A 17546-nucleotide genomic window follows, 5' to 3' on the forward strand; every position below is an offset into this window, starting at 1 on the left:
ACCAGAATTTATAATTCAAGGACCAAGAGATGGGCTTTTAGCAACGCAAGCAACGGGATTACCAGGATGAGACTGCTGGGTGGCCTAAAACTTTAAAAAGACATCATACTCAGTTGCAGACATAGGTATCAATTGTGAACCCGGTGCAGATTGGGCAGAACAAGGATCACTCTGAAATGCATGAGCTGCACTACTAGATGATGTAGGCGGAGCAGCTTAGCCAACCATGTTTCTTCCAATATCTGTCCTTAAGATGACCCAGTTTCTTACAAAAGGTACACTGTGGACGTGTCCGATTATTATTACAGTCTCTATTTCCTCCTGAGTGAGAAGCTTGAGACACAAGGGCTAAAGATTCAGACTGGAGGAACAACATGAGAAGAAGAGGACATACCATGTGCACCGGTCATGTTCAACAACCTTTTAAAAGAGTCCTTCATGGTAGGATTAGTGGAGCTGGTCAAGATTTGATGCTTGATGGCGTCAAATTCTGGTTTGAGACCTGAAAGAGCAATAACCATAAAAAACTTCTCTCTTTGCGCAACCTGTTCGGTCTTGGTCGTAGTAATTGGAAGAAGAGCATCAAATTCTTACATGAGAGCCCAAACATATCCCAAATAAGATTCCATGGACGACTCTTGCTTAAGATTCTTGATATTAGAGACCACGGTGTATAAATGCTGGATGTCATTCGTATAACATTCTTCAGCTTCCTTCCACACGTCAACACAAGTTTCAAATGGGTGAAAGAGCTACATGATGGATAGATCAATAGACTGCCATAGGAGGTTGCATAACTGGGCATCAACTCGTTCCCATCTAGCTCGATTGGCTTTCAGCACACTTTCAACCTTTGTGGTAAGATGATCGGCTTAACCTTGCTCTTTGAACCACATTTTGACAGACGCTGCCCATGAAAGATAATTGACAGACCTTATCAACTTGACAATGGTAATATTGGCTGTTCCGGGATTGGAGACAGTAAAGGATTGAGAAGTAGCAGGGGCAACAGGTGCGGTTGCGGGAGTAGCACCAACAGAAACTGTCACTAAGGTCAGATATAGTGAGGATTTGACACTGGGAATAAGCCTAGGGAAGGGAGGCGAGTTGATCTAGAGAAGCCAGGAGAAACGGCCGGCGGACGCTCCTTCACACGCCGACGCGTAGGGGCAGACGACTACGATTTTTCGGCGGCAACTAAGCCTGAAGGCGACGAACCCTAGGGTGGGGTCGGTTCGAGCAAATGACGGTCGGACAGTGATGTTCTGACATGAACAGTGATGGTGAAGAGAGAAAACTAGGGTTTAAAGGCTGCTGGAAAAAAATACTCAATGGTGGCAAGGGTTTTTCTCATCGATGGCTTTGATACCATGTGAGAAAACAATTATGAGAGAAAAATTAAGAGATTAGTCTCTTAGTGTATATTTATAATAGGCACAACGGGCCTAATAATCTACAGGCTTAACCTATGGGCTTAGTCTAATTACACATAATTACAACAAATAAATAAATAAAAAACACATACAACAATATGTAATATATCTAATTATACTAATAATTCTAATAGTCTCTTTGTAGGAGCATGCATGAATTAACTCACCACATTGATGGTATAAGCAATATCAGGCCTGGTGAGAGATAAGTAAATGAGTTTCCCTACAAGGTATTGATATCTCTCTCTTTCAACTAGTGGATCCTCTTCGGTAATTTTATGCTTCAAATTTCAATCTAGGGGGGTCCCTATAAGTTTGTATCCCAGTTTCCCTGTCTCCTTTAGAAGATCCAGGGTGTACTTCCTTTGGGAAATGAAGATGCCCTTTTTACTCCTAGCGATTTCCATCCCATGAAACTATTGTAGGTGCCCGAGGTCTTTTACTTTGAGTTTTGCCTGCAATTGATTTTTGAGTCTGATGATTTCTTGTGTGTCATCCTAGTAATTGTCGTATCATCTATATAGACGATAAAAATGGTCATTTTCTCATCTTTAGACCATTTTACAAAAAGAATATGTTTAGTCTGATTTTGAGTGTAACCAAATTGCTTTATAGCTCTATTGAATCGAGTAAACCACACTTTGGGAGATTGCTTTAGTCCATATAAGGACTTTCTCAATTTATACATCGTGCTCGCTTTGTTCTCTTCGAATCCAAGAAGGAGTCTCATATATACCTATTTTTCCAAGTTTCCATTCAAAAATGCATTCTTTACATCCATCTAATGTAAATCCCAATCCAGTTTGGTAGCGTGAGAGATAAGGACTCTAATAGAATTCAACTTGGCAATAGGAGAAGATGTTTCCTCGTACTCTATACCTTAGTGTACCCCTGAGCAACCAGTCTTGTCTTGTATCTGTCTATATTTCCATTAGCATTCAGTTTTATGGTAAAGATCCACTTACACCCCCACGACCTTCTTCTTTTTGGGTAAAGGAACAGTATCCCAAGTCTTGTTTTCATTTAGTGCTGTCATTTCCTCCATTACTGCCTTCCACTTTTGATCTTGAAGAGCTTCATGTACATTGTTAGGAATTTTTACATGGTCTAGTTTTGAAGTGAATGCCCTGAATTTGAAGGAGAGCTTAGAGTAAGTGAGATAGCTGGATATGGGGTACTGAGTACAAGATCTTACTCTTTTCCTTAGAGCAATAGGCATATCAAGATCATCAACTGTGCACTTACCTTCCCCAAGCTGTGTCTTCCATTGGATTTGGCTCCAGGTCTGGTGGTGTGCTTTGTCGAGGAACTCGTGGTCTCCTAGAGTAAACTTTAAGCTCCTCTTGAGATGATTTTCTAGCTTCTCCCCTTTGACCAGTCACCATTCTGGGATTAGTTTCAAATTATTGGACAGAGAGGTCTAAGGATATGAGATTAGGTAGCGGAAGAGAAATTAGGAGATAGATGAATCCCAATGATGATCTTCAGTTGAGTTTTCCCCCTAAAGAGAAGCATTGGGGAAGAAAGGTTGATGTTTTAGAAATATGGTATCATGGGAAATGTAGAATCGTCTAGAATGAGGGCAGTAGCACATGTACCGTTTTTTGAGTGAGAGAGCAGTCAAGGAAGATGCATTTGTAAGCCTTGGAATTGAGTTTTCCGCAAGTAGGATTGGGATTATGGACAAGTACCGTGCACCCGAATATTTTGAGTGGAAGGGAATCGAGGAGTCAGATTGAAGGAAACTCTTGGCTTAAACAACGATGAGGAGGTAGAAATTGAAGGGTTTTGGAAGGAAGACGATTGATAACATAGGTAGCAGTGAGCATAGCTTCCCCCAAAAAATGGTTTGGAACATTGGTAGTGAACATAAGGGAGCTAGTAACTTCAAGAATATAACGATTTTTTCGCTCGGTAATGTTAGTTCTATATAATGGCAAATATATCCCAATAGGAGGGGTGAATTGGGATTTGGGTAAATTTTCGATAGTTTAAAGACTTATACCATGCAGGACACTATGTTTCGAAACATGAGGAAGTATGTTTCGAAATAAACCTTTCTATTAAGTATGTTTCGAAATATAAATAGATATGTTTCAAAACCAAATTGTCTGTCAAGTATGTTTCGAAACCTATTATGATATGTCTCGAAACTTTCATCTCTGTTTTGCTTATTATGAAACTTTTAACTTTTGAAAGCATGAACAATGAGAATAAGAAAGTAAAATAGTAAAGCAAATTGCACACGAGATTTATAGTGGTTTGGCACCTATTAACTCCACTATCTTTAAGCTTACCCACTTGAAGGATTTTCAAACACAATCACTTTCACTAGTAATCAATCACACCAAAGGTTTTACCACGATTCACCATAAAATCTTACATAATGAGTTTTTACGGGCTTAACTCAAACTTTACAACACGATAAATAAAAATTTATCTTTTACAACTCAATAGTTTGAATGTAATGATATACCTTACCAAATAGTTGTTACAAATCTATTGGTATGGAGTGAGGAGAGCTTGAAAGGATGAGAGCGTCGATTTTAGTTTGCTTCTCCTTTACACATCACAATGCACACCAATGATTAATTGAAAAAATCTTCTTTGAGAACTTGTTGAAAAAGTTTCGTTCACTTGTGCTTGTGGATGTAACAATATCTCTTGTAGGTGTGTATACTTGTGTATGCTTGTAAGAGGTGCTTATTGACTTCAAAGAACTGATATAAATACCAAGAAATAGAATTTTGGCTAATTATAACCATTAGAGACAAGATAATAAAGTAGGTTTCGAAACACCACATTTTTACACAGAGGTTTCGAAACATACATCTCATGTTTCGAAACATCTAGTCTTTACAACTGGTTATGCACCAAGAGACAGAATAAGTGGGAGACAATGTTTTTAAAAAATAAAATGATTTTGTTTTATTCTCCACTTTCAAAATATCTAAAATTGAAATATCAGAGATTAAGTCAAAAGGTGACTTTTAAAATAGTTTTTGAATTAAAGTGCAAAAGCATGACAGTTTTTCAAATATTCTGCTGACAGTCAGATGTTTCGAAGCATGCAATGAAGGTTTCGAAACATACTTCAAAAACATATGCAATGCGTTTTTAAATGCTCTGCTGACAAAAATGATAGAGATTTCGAAACATACTATATAAGTTTCGAAATATAGCATATAAATTTAGCAAACATAGAAATCTTAACAAAGGATATTGCGAAATATGTTTAGAAACATAGCATAATGATGTTTCGAAATATGAAAACTTAGTTTCGAAACATAATACATAAATTTGGATTTTTTTTCAAATATTTGAATATTCGCACCAAAGGTTATTCATGCATGTTTCGAAATATAAAAAAATTTATTTCGAAGTATAAGATTTTGCATTCTAAGATAGGTTTTGTATCAAACATATTTTTACATATATCAAAAAATATGATATATTAAATTGCCATAGCTACGCATGCTCCCAAAGCCAATTCAACTGTTTGATATGGGATTTATGATTGTATCCTGAATTTGTACGTGCAGGTTGATCTTGTTGAGGTGTCGAGACCTTCGCCATCTCTACCAGAAGTGTTGAGTGGGATTGGCAGTTCCCTTGTTGGAGTGGACAGGACAGTGAAAGAGCTGTTGCGAGATTTGGTGGATTCAGATGGAATTCAAGCCCGGATGGACGGTATTCTGTTCCAAAAGCAGCTTGAGGGAGCTACCTATGCCACCAATTTTATGAATTTGGTCAAAGATTACTTGAGTTCCCTCTGAGCTCAGGCCTCTCTCTCTCTCAATCAAAATCCATATTTCTTCAGTAACTTGCGTTAATAATTGTGTAGAATAGCTAGAGAGAGAGAGATGCCTAGGCCACTCCACTCCACTCCAGTGACTTAAAATCTCTTGTCACCTGCTCTCATCTCGTGAAACCTTTGGATATTGCAATAAACATGTAATGAAGATGATAATTTCATTTGCAATATATAATAGTGCAGTGGCGGCGATAGGTGAGGTTAATTAATTTCTCTCATAGGTTAAACAAATATTTTTCCTTTTGCAAAAGCTATGCATGGAGTGTTGTTGAAACCAATTAATATTAACAAATATATAAATTTTTCCATTTTCAGATTATGTTATTCTCTTGCTCAATTTTTGTTGGGATCCGGATCCAATGAAGAAACAAATAGCTCAGAATTTAAATTGGGCAATAAGACATATAAGCGTAATTTTTAAACACTACAATTATATGACTCATTAATATTTGGATAAATTGCTTATTCACACCCCCCCAACCCCAATCTGATTTAGGTCTTAGCCCAAATATCCTATATGGGCTTTTTTTTTTTTTTTTTTTTTTTTCAATAGAACTAGTTTGTTGGCATTCCTTAAATTACCAGTTACTAACATTATTAAATGAAAATTAACGTAAAATAAAATCTGATTTTTCTCTGCCTAAAATAAACATAAGAAAATTGGTCTTTTGTCTTCTTTTTTAGTGTTTTTTTAGGTGAGAAAGGGGGTGTCTTCGAATGTCAAAAGCATTAGAATGTTTAGGAAGGTGAGAAAAAGTGTACACCGTGATTTCAAAATTTGCAAGTGCAATCATTTTGAAGACATTCTCTACCATGTTTAATATATTCTTCATATAAGGAGGATTGTATCATTTAAATTAATAGTTTAGATTTTGATATTTAATTTTTATTATGGTATTTGGAATATGCCCTAACAAAAGTTATAAATACTTTGAATTTTTTTCAATCCTTCTTATGGAAGAAGAAAAAAGTATCAAAATAAAAAGAAAAAGAAGAAGAAGAAGAAGAAGAAGAAGAAGAAAAGAGTGAGTGAAGCAACCGGAGAGGGGAGGTTGGGTTTGTTTGGGCGATGGGCATGGCAGTTGAAGCGCTTGGCGGTCATTGGAGTAGCACAACATGGGTGTCGCTGTTGTTCTCTCTCTCCATGATGGGTTCCAACGCTGAATTTTTTTTTTTTTTTTTTTGTTCTTTTTTTTTTAATTAGAATATAAACTTGTTACAGTTTTATCTTATTTTCAGTTTAATTAATAGTGTTCCAAAAAATCATACAAACAATTAATACTTATTAAAAAAAAATAATAAAATGGTACCACTCCCCCCCCCCCCCCTCTCTCTCTCTCTCTCAGGAGTCTACAGTCTACATATCATGAAAAACCAGGAAGGAAGGATAGCTGCATGAGAGAACTGAGACCAAAATCTATCAAAATGGAATTCCAAATTAAAAGACAAGATCAAATAACTAAACCTAAACATAAACCAACATATATGAGTGACAACAAACTTGACTCTCCAACGAGGCTCTAATCAAACACCAAATGCACCCTCAAAACAAAAACCAAAACTTGTATCGGTTCCTCTTAACAATAGACAAATTTATTTTAAGTAGGAGCGGAAGTCCCTCCTAATAAGGATATTCAAACATATAGGAATTAGTATGAAATGGAGGTCTCCCTTTCACATCTAAAGCCTTGATCAACCCAAAGTCCAAGCCAGCCGCCCAATTCCATTTACCCTAAGAAAATAAAATTAAATTACCATCAGGGCAGTTTAATTTGAATAATATATAGTATGTTGTGTCTCCACTCACTTTATCCTTGTAAATCGTTATAGCTATATAAAAATCAACCACGACATCTGCATTCATTCATTAACTAATCCACCTTATAAAACTCAAAATGGCCATAGGTTTTTGTGTGTTACTTGAGGTCAGAAATTAGACCCGCCGCCTCGTAGCGTGCATGGCGGCAGACAGTCCTAATCTTTCACTCCACGCCATCAAAACCCTTTTACCAAACCAAACGGAACCGCCATTTTTCAACTGTTAAATTTTGAAGTTCGAAAATTTGTCTTTGCCTTTTCTTGAGTTTCCCCAAGTGCTGCATGTTCCAGCTGAAATGCAACCCCGTTTGTCTGTGAAGAATAATTAATTTAATATAATGGATCGAGAGGGAGGTGAGGTGAGGTGAATATATAATAATATATCTATATATGTGTGTGTGTATTAGTGTTAGTGTTTAGAAGTTAGAGCCCTAGTCTTTGACTGGAGTTTGGACCTTAATTTGGAATCTCTATAAAAGTCCTAGCTACTCGGTGTCTCTCTTCCTCTCCCTTTCCTTGTTACCAGAGGAGAAAGAAGAGTGGAGAAAATGGTGCACGGAAGGGTTAACAGCTTTGTACTTGGACTTGTGTTCATTTTCCTGGCTCTAAGGAATTCAGCAGCTCACACCCACAAAGGTAAAACACGTGAATAAATAAATCACTTTTCTCTTGATCAAACAACTTTAATAATTTACATCGAAGTCTAGCTAGCTAGGTAGTTAATTAAGCAGATAAATTATGATCATTTTCCTTAATTACTTTTCTCAGATACCCAGCAGAAAATGGTGGCTTCCAGAGAAAATTTTAATGCAGAGGCTACAGTGGTTGAGGCAAGCAAGAAAAAGTTGGGCGGAAGAAAAATGGGGTCTGGAAGGAAAGAGGAATTAAGAATGATGAACGGGTCTGCTGGCAAAGTGGACGGTAATTTGCTGCGTGGAACAAGTGCTCATGCTCATCATCATCGTCATCTCCATCCCGTCACCCTCATGACCGAAATCGAAAGTTTTAAGATTTTCAGTGCCGATTATCATATGCCAAAACCCCACCCACCTAAGCATAACTGATGAATTTCACCTCAATTTTGGTAGCTTTTTCTTCGGTTTTGATTTTTAGCAAATGTTTTGAGCAGAAAACAATCGCGGATTAGTATACTAATTGTATGTAAGCAACAGAGTTATTAATGTTGAATAGAGAGATTTCATTGATTCAGAGGCAGCAAATTTTATCTTCTTTTCTGCTTTGTAAATTTTGTATTTTATACTCTTTCCGGTTCAATATTTGTTTACCATCTTCTTCCAGCAGACTAATAAAACTAGTTGGCTAGTTTGTGGAATAATGTGCATAATAGCTGTTGACCAACGCTGTAGCCTGCAGGATAAGACGAGTGTTGGGGGGCTGCTGTGTCTTCTTCCAATTTCAATACAAGTCTGTTTGGATGCACAGAAAAATATTGATGTATCCAAGGAGACTCTAGGGTATATTATCAAGGAAATACCGACTTTCATCTTATTTTTATAAATTATGTTACCCAATTTGTTTTTTTTTTTTTTTTTCAATTCTATACCACCATTAGTTATTATTATATTTCATCATTAAACATTGCAAAACGACGTGGAAAATAGGAAATACGTGTGACTGCAACTTTAGAGCTCTTAGTCTCTTTGCCATTTGGACGATTATCAACATCATTGCCATTGCAAGTGCCTCTCCGCCATTCTCCTCTCTCCCTCCCTCTGTGTACGTGCGTATGTCTGTAACCCAAAAATTGCAATTGCAGATACAAGAAGGAGATTACAGTTGATGATAATGGATCGCTCCTCTCTACAACCCGACCATCGCCTTCTCTTCTTCATAGATCAGGGAGAGAGAGGTGCACTTGTCATCCACCGCTGGTGTCCACCATGTTCATTGCCTCCTCTCTTTCATCTTCTTCGCCTTGCTACCACCTCTTTCTTCCCTTCCTACTCTCTTCTTCCCTCCCATCACCTCTGCCACCGTCAAGTAGGATTTCAAAGAGAATGCCCAATTAGTTCAGAATTGTATCAATGGAAAGCAAAGATTATATATGTAGATGTAGAGAAAGGATGTAGAGGAAGGAGAAGGAACGAACTATCATTGTCACGATCTTCACCAAATTGGTATCATCATCTTTGTTGATTCTTCATTGATCCTTCCCTTTCATGTGTGCAATCCATGCTAATCCATCCATACTTTTCTCCAGGCTACCCCCCAAATTTCAATTCCTAACTCACCATAGTTGTTGATTGGGATTTCTCTTCGAAACCTTAATTAACGACGACCTCAAGTGAGCTTTGGTGCGCACTGTCATGTTGAGTGCATCAAATCTAGTGCGACTCCCATGCTTCAATTTCATTTGTCCAAAGACTGTTGTGGCTAGGGCTCCAACAAAGTTTGGGTTCTATGGGAGGTTTCTCTTGTGAATGCTTAGAAAGGTCCAAACAATGCCACGTCTATGGTTTCTCTGCAGTTTTTTTTTTTCTTTATTTTTTTTTTACCTTTATCTTTCGAAGGTCTATTCTTCCCCTTAAAGGTATTTGCTATGGACTAGGTCTACAAAGCCTCTATCTAGAGATTCTTTACTATCTATGATATACAATAAAAGATTAAGAAAAGATCAATCATTAGGTATAGGGATGATGAACGTAAGTTGACCCTCTTTCCTAACCCTTTTGGGAATCATATACCTTGTGACTAACTTGATTATCTCTATGGTGCCTGGAGAAGGACAAATCCATTTTGTAATACCTAGTTTTGGTGTATTATGGTTCATTAGGCAAGGGGTAAGGATGTTAAATACCCATTTTCGTGCAAAGTTAGCACAAGATATGCACACAGATACCTAAGTAGACCTTGTAGGGTCAAGTGAGCCTTAAGGGTCAGGTAGGCCACACAAGGTCTATTGAGCCCCATGGGATCACCAAGACATGCGGGATTTGTAATACCCCATATTACAAAGTGTCAAGTAATTTCAAGGAATTGAAAATCAATTTGAGAATTTAGTTAGATAATTGTCGAATCGATCGGAGGGAGTACCCTGGACTCTAGATTTTTAAGGAAAATAGTATGGTAATAACGAGTAATACGAGTTATGATTTTAGATATCAAAAGTAGTTAAATCGGGAACAGTTTTCAGTTCAGCTATCTACTAGGTTGAGAAAACTGAATGATCGTAAGGGATGTAATACTCGAGATTTTTAGATTCAGATACTTGATGAAATAAAATATTTTAAGGGATTGTGGATATTTGAAGATAAAAGTTTAATTTCTGAGCTAGGGGCAAAATCGTAATTTTTGAGATTCGGGTAAAAGTGTAACTTACCTAAAAATCAGGGATATTAGCATAATTAATTCATTCTTCAGAGACTAAAATGCAATTAAAAATTAGCCCTGGACCATGTTGAAAAGGGTCTAAGTGCAATTACCCAAAAGTTTAGACCAAAGTGTAATTTTTGAAACCTTTTTACTATGGGCATTTGGGAGATTTAGAAAAAGCCTCATAAATGACTTTAGAGATAAAGATGAATCCTTATGATGACTTTAAGGATAATATTTGATAAGATTTGATTGGATAAGATAAGATTTGGATAAGATTTTGTTGGATATGATTTGATTTGGATAAAGATTTGATTTGAATAAGATTTGATTCGGATAACAATGATTGCATAAAATCTTAGAATATTTGGAATGATTGCAGAATATCTTAGAAGATTTGGTAATGATTATATAAAATCTCAGAAGATTTAGAATGATTGCAGAATATCTTAAAAGATTTGATAATGATTATATAATATTTTAGAAGATTTTAGAAGATTTGGAATGATTGAAAAAAAATTTGAAAAATTTGAAATTATTGTATAATATGTGTTTCTTGGTGGCTAAGTTTCCAAAACCTATAAATAGGGGTTCATGGCCAAAGGTTTCTCATTCAAAATTGTGATAAGTTCGTGCTAAACAAGAGTGCTTTGGGTTTAGTGGATAGGGGGCTTTTTAAGCATATGCGAAGCATCACACACGCAGAGCACTTGGGCAGCGCGTGAGGGCGTGTAAAGAGGCGGTTTGGTCAAAAGACTTGAGGAGTTGCAAAACAGTCGAGGTTGGGCACAAGATTTGAGGTGTTCTGAGTTTCGTTCAAGGTGAGTGTTTGCCTCCAAAACTTATTTATTGTGAGTTGTTCACTATCAAACTTGACTTTTTCATGCAAATGATTTTGTTGCATGCAAATGATAACTGGTGATGGTTGGTTTTATGAAGGAGGTTCGTCCCTAAACGTTTTGAACTTGTGCATTGCATTTTATAAAATGTTGTTTATATGATGCATGGAATTGTGAAATATGGCATTGTTTTGCGTTTTGTGGATTCGTATGGAATATCAGCCTAAGATGCTGTCTGCATAGTGTAGCCATAATTCTCCAAGGGCGTGACGGAATAATAAGAGTATCTGATGCTGGTGTGCATGTCAGGATAGCTGCCTTGGTTTTTGTGCCAGACCATTTGGTCAGGGAAGTTGCACTAGGACGACTAGATGGTCCATATTGTGTTGTTCATGTGGGATGTCAGCCTAGGATGTTGTTTGGATAATGTAACCGTAATTCTCCAAGGGTGTGACGGAATGATAGGGGTATCTGATGCTGGTGTGCATGTCAGGATAGCCGTCTTGGTTTCCATGCCAGGCCGTTTGGCAGGGAAGTTGCACTAGGATGACTAGGTAGTCCATGTGAAATTTTGGAGTTGGGATTGTATGGTGGTTCCCGGATGCTTAGAGTGGAAGCGCGATTTGAAGAGATGTGTTGACTTGCCCCTCTTAAGCTAGAATCGCGTCGTGTCGTCGAGTCGGTATGGTGGCCTAGCTTTTAGAGAGATTACTCTTTTCCCGTGATAGGGTTAAGCGTTTGGGATTCTCTTAGGCTAGTACTTACCGGGTGTATTGGTTTATTTCATGTTTTGCATTCATTCATGAAAAATGTGTTTTGAACTCTCACTTAGATGATTCATCATCTAATTTGGACTATGTCCTTAGAATATTCAAACATTCTAGGTGAAGGTAGCGGTGCGAAGGGAAAAGGAATTGCTAATGAGTGACGATGATTAGAGGATGTTTTTATATTATGTCATTTCAGTTATGTTGTTTATTTTGAGAACGTCACGTAAACATTGATTTGACTTTATGTTATAAATAAAGTGGTTTCAGTTATGATTTGTTAAGATTTCAATCTAGCTTCCACATTTGAGATGATGTACCTGTCTTAGTTTATTGATGGTTCATAGTTGATATACTGAGAAGGTGTAACAGGATCTTTAGGGAACGAATTTTGTCATAGGTTTTTATTTGAAAAAAAATTTATATCCCTAGAATCTTACGTTACGTATCATCCCGGGAAGGCAGGGTGTTAATTACAAGGTTCATCAATAAGTCCCAAATAGGGCGGTAGGCCTTACATAGTTGGGTTAAGGGTATCAAGTATGATCGGGATGACCAAGGGAGAAATGGTAGTTTATGCAATCTTCTTGTTGAGATGAATCCTACTAATTTATAAAATGAATAATTTGAGCAAAAAATGTATATCGTACTACAAGATCAAGATCTTGGCACAAAAATCATAATGAAAAATACAAGATACAAAGTATCACATTTTAGGATGCATTTTATTTGTAAAAGGTGATGTGCATGAGTAATGTGACACAGCACAAAGCAAAGGATTTCCAGCGAAATCTTTCAAAAACAAAGAAATTGGAATCCACCAGTGATAGGAGCAACAAAATTAGAGTCCACCACTACAAAAATTTGAGGAATTTACCTACACACGTAAATATGAATAAAAATTATCTTATGTGTTAATTATAGTTTTTCCTCACACATAATGCAAATGTCAATATGTGTGGGTAAATGGGGGGTTAGAAAATAATTTTTACCCCACATATTTATGTATGCGTAAAGTTTAATATATTATCTAAACATATATGTGTAAGTAAATATTTATGTATGTGTATGTATTTTTATGTCAAGAAGTTGTAATAATGATGTGGCTGATGACGTGACTTTAATTAGATAATGATATGGTATGACACGTGTATTTGTTTATGTACAGGTAAAGTTAAGATTATGTGTGAGTGATAATATAAAAAATAATTTTCATATGTGTGGGTAAAAACGTTATGTGTGAGTGAAAAAAAATATTATGTGTGGGTATAATAATATAAAAAAAAATGAATATGTGTGGGTAAAAAAAAATATAATGTGGGTAATAAACATATTATGTGTAGGCAATAATATAAAAAATAATTTTCGTATGAGAGGACAATTTTCATATGTGTGGCTAAAAAACATATTATGTGTGGGTATAATAATATAAAACAAAATGAATATGTGTGGGTAAAAAAAAATATAGTGTGGGTAATAAATATATTATGTGTAGGCAAGGCAATAATATAAAAAATAACTTCAGTATGAGAGGATGATTTTCATATGTGTGGCTAAAAAACATATATATTATGTGTGGGTAAAGCTAAAATTTTATATTTAAAATTCAATTGTTGCAACATTTATAACAATATAGTTCAAACATATAAGCAGCTAAAAAGTCATAAAGTCATAAAATAAGCTTAAAGTCATAAAGTCACCTAAAAAGTTCAAACATATATGGAAAAAAAACATAAAACAAATTATTAAAGGCATATGATTATGTGAACTTGGAGTTTTTGCTTTTGGTCCTTAAGCTCATGAATTTTCCTCTGCGCTTCTATTCTTGGTCAAGATTAATGGGAAGCTTCATGGTTTCTTTCTTGGGGGGACCGGGCTTCGCCAAGGGGATCCCCAGTCTCCCTACTTGTTTGTGTTTGTCATGAAAGTTCTCCATGACATTGTTAGGTATCACACGTGGAATGACAATTTTCAGTATCACTAGAAATGTGAAAGTTTAAAGCTTCTCGTGCTCATGTTTGCCAATGATCTCTTACTCTTCAATCATGGAGATTGTGTATCTATCAAAGTTTTGAAAGCTTGCTTGTCCCGCTTTTCGAAATTCTTTGACCTTCAAGCTAAACCATCTAAAAGTGACTACTTTGTGTGTTGTTCTAACCCAAAGCTGCATGATGAGCTAGTTAGAGAATCCAGGTTTCATCATGGCTCTTAATTCTCTATTTGGGTATCCCCTTGATATCAAAGAAACTTTCATATGGTGATTATCGTCTTATCCTTGATCCTGTTAGATCTAGAGTAGGCTCATGGTGGGGTCGTCTTTTATCCTTTGCTAGTCGACTCCAGCTTATTCAGTTAGTGCTATCTACCATCCATGTCTACTGGGCATCTATTTTTATTCTTCCAAAGAGAGTTATTAAGGAGATGAAGCAAATTGCTTGTGTTTTTCTTTGGAGTGGCTCTAAATTATCCTCTCATAAGGCCAAGATAGCATGGAATGATATTTGTTACCCCAAAGATCAAGGAGGTTTGGGGTTTCAGCCTTTATTTCTGTGGAATCAAGCCCTTGTTGCTAAAGTCATCTAGCATCTCATGCTCACTTCTTCTGAATCCCTATGGATTCATTCATACCATATTAGGGAGTCGTGTTTTTTATTCCTCCCAACCCCTTATTCTTATCCTTGGTACTGGCAAAAGCTTACCCAAATCAGGGGTAAAGTACGTAAGTTCTTTGGATGGAACATGGGTGATGAGAGTAAGATTTTCTTGTGGTATGATTATTGGGACCTCCTAGGAGTACTGGTTGGTTACTTTTTGCGCCATCTCCCTCGTCATATTTCCATCCCCTCTACCGCTATGGTGGTGGATATTATTATGGATGGTGCTTGGTGCTGGCCTGTGCCAATCACATCATAGGCCATTTAGCTCATCCTTTCCTCTATACTGGGCCTCCTTAGGATTAATTCTCCTGATCAGCTAATGTAGCTCCTTGTCTCCGATGGGGTTTTTTCAGTACATTTAGCAGTGAGGGATCTACATAATAAGGGCAATAAGGTCCCATGGTTTTAGCTTGTTTGGCATAGATTAGGTGTCCCCTTGTATGCTTTTATCCTTTGGTTGGCTAGTCAGGAGTGACTCTCCATCCTCAATCGAATCAACAACCATTTATCTGTGATGAATAGATGTTATCTGTGTAGGAGAGTAGGTTGTTTCCCTGCTAAGGTGGAAGGCAAAATTTGTGTGGCCTTGGAGATGCTGGTTGAGAGGGATCTTTTGAAGCGTCCATAGATGGCATGGTAAATCAATGCGGAATGTGGCTACAAGACTTACCCTTCAAGCGATAGTCTATTTCCTTTGGCAAGAGTATAATAACATATGCTTTCATGATAATGAGCAGACCCCCGGTCAAATTGCTTACCAGATTCAAACTTTTGTACATTTGGACTCATTTGTCCTCAATACGCATCCCTCAATCATTACAAGGTTTGGCTTTTGTTCATTACTGGCATCTTCCATCTTCATGTATTATCTAGATCATTTTCTCTTTATTGTCATTATGTTCGGATGTTATTTCAGATGCTTCTAATTATCTTGTCTGGAAATGTATTTGTTCTGCAAGGCTTTTGGAAACGGTGTTCCTCGTTCTGCCTTGTTTTCTGGCAATCTACCTATGCTATTGTCATCATTAGGAGTAGATTCATCCTGTTTCAAATGTCATTATGGGAGGAGTTCATTCCTGAAGTTTGGTGGCATTGGATATGGTGGTGTACCCCACTTTTCATCCTTGGGAACTTCTAGAGGTCTTGGGTGGGCCTACTTTAGTTTCCCTACTCAATTGGCTCCTATTCGGGGGTTCTTCTTATGAGTCCTCTCATGTTCTCTTGTACATTTTATCTCTACGGGATACTTCTTATTGTTGTCTTCCCATTTTTTATTATTTATAGTTTTAGCCCCTTTCCTCATTGCTTGGTTGAGGAAGCTACGAATTTGGTCCATTTGCTAGTTTGATGTTTGGTTTGTTTCAAAGTGGCTTTGCGAGATATGGCTGTTGGCTTTCTTGTAATCTTTTGTTCGGTTTTTCCGTTTAATTTTTTATAATATATTTTCATTTACAAAAAAAAAAAAAAAAAAAGACAAAGAAAAAAGGGTACACAAAGAGTAGACATCTCTTAAGCATTAATAAACAACAAAAAACTATGTAAAAGAAGAGTTAATAGGATAAGAATAATATTATTTATTTTTATTTTAATTCGATGTCAAACTTATATTCCATCATTTTATATAAATTTTAACTAACTACACACTTCTCCGCTTAATTAAGTCTGAATGTCAATACATCAACCACAAATTATTGATAACAGGATGTAAACACAGAAATTGCTTACTAAAAGCTTATATAAAGACCAACTACAACCTATGATTAAGTTGCTATGCTAGGATATTTTTGTTGTATTTTATTTAAGTGACTTGTTTTTATGCTGCATGCATTGCAAAGGTCAATAGGTAATATTTTAAACAACAGGTCATGTCATTTAGAAAATTTATTAAAAAAAAAAAATGTACTACTCATCTCTAATACCAACAGAGTCAAAAAAAAAAAAAAAAAAAAAACGAACAAACAAAAAGTGAACATCGAACCTTTCATGCATGAAGAAAACAAAAACAAAGCTACAACCTAAATAAAACAAAGTGAAAATACTAGAATAAAACAACCCAAGCTAAACAGAACAACTCCAACCTTAGTCAAACAAAACCAAAGCAACATAAAAATATAGGGAAAAAAACTAGAGGTGGGAATAATGCAATAAAAAGCACAATAAATTGTCTAAATTAAACAATGTTGATAAAAAAAAAAAAACAAAAAAAAAAGTAGAAAGGCTCTTGAATGTTTCGTATTCAAGGAGCGGGAAGGCAGGAAATGGGGGGGGGGGGGGAACGTTTTAGCTCTCGAGTTTCTTGAAGTCCAGATGGCTTATATATAGACGATAAATGCACAACAGCAATCAGTAAAAATGTGAAGTGATGAGTGAGAGAAAAGAAGCCATGAGTGCAAGTGTTTGTAGTTAAATCGAAATGTTGACTTCTGAAAAAATGGTGAACTGATGAGTGTGAGGGAAAGAAGAAGAGAAGTAGAAGGGTTCGGTGTGGAAGTGATAAGCTGCAAGTTGATTGGCATGTGGAAGGCTAGTTTTTAGGATAGATTTTACCCAGAATTCATTTGTAATTGAATTCCCACGTTTGCTGCGATGCAGTTTAAATTATGGAATTCAATTAAATTTTCGTAAACTTATATTTGGAATAAATTCAAAATTAAACTTTCACTGGGAACAAGTAATTAAAGGTTAGTGAGGGTTAGTTTTCTCTATAAAATTTGTTTATTTGAATTTTGTGGAATTCATTTGAAAAAATTCCACCCATTCAATTCAATAAACCAATGGGTCAACATGCCACATGGATAAACAAACATGCCTCTTCCCATACAACAATCCTACAATCAGCCAATGTCATCCTCTCATAAACAAAAACAAAAACAAAACCGAGAAGG

At 36.3% G+C, this 17546-nt stretch overlaps 2 protein-coding genes across 2 annotated transcripts in view; both read left to right on the forward strand.

Moving 5' to 3' along the window:
- LOC127790439 (serine protease SPPA, chloroplastic-like) overlaps nt 1-5441 on the forward strand; it is a 44376-nt gene extending 38935 nt beyond the window's left edge. Inside the window, exon 13 of the mRNA XM_052319960.1 lies at nt 4976-5441. Within this exon, the coding sequence (XP_052175920.1) occupies nt 4976-5209 (234 nt within the window). The 3' untranslated portion in view covers nt 5210-5441. The remainder of the gene's footprint in view (nt 1-4975) is intronic.
- A 2153-nt stretch (nt 5442-7594) lies between these two features.
- Nucleotides 7595-8246, forward strand: LOC127789693 (uncharacterized). The gene is made up of 2 exons (XM_052318645.1): nt 7595-7701; nt 7834-8246. Exons 1-2 carry the CDS (start codon nt 7614-7616, stop codon nt 8127-8129), a joined length of 384 nt encoding a protein of 127 aa, XP_052174605.1. The 5' UTR covers nt 7595-7613; the 3' UTR covers nt 8130-8246.
- The last annotated feature ends 9300 nt before the right edge of the window (nt 8247-17546 follow it).

Source organism: Diospyros lotus, chromosome 14 (assembly GCF_014633365.1).
Source record: "Diospyros lotus cultivar Yz01 chromosome 14, ASM1463336v1, whole genome shotgun sequence".
Taxonomy (NCBI): domain Eukaryota; kingdom Viridiplantae; phylum Streptophyta; class Magnoliopsida; order Ericales; family Ebenaceae; genus Diospyros; species Diospyros lotus.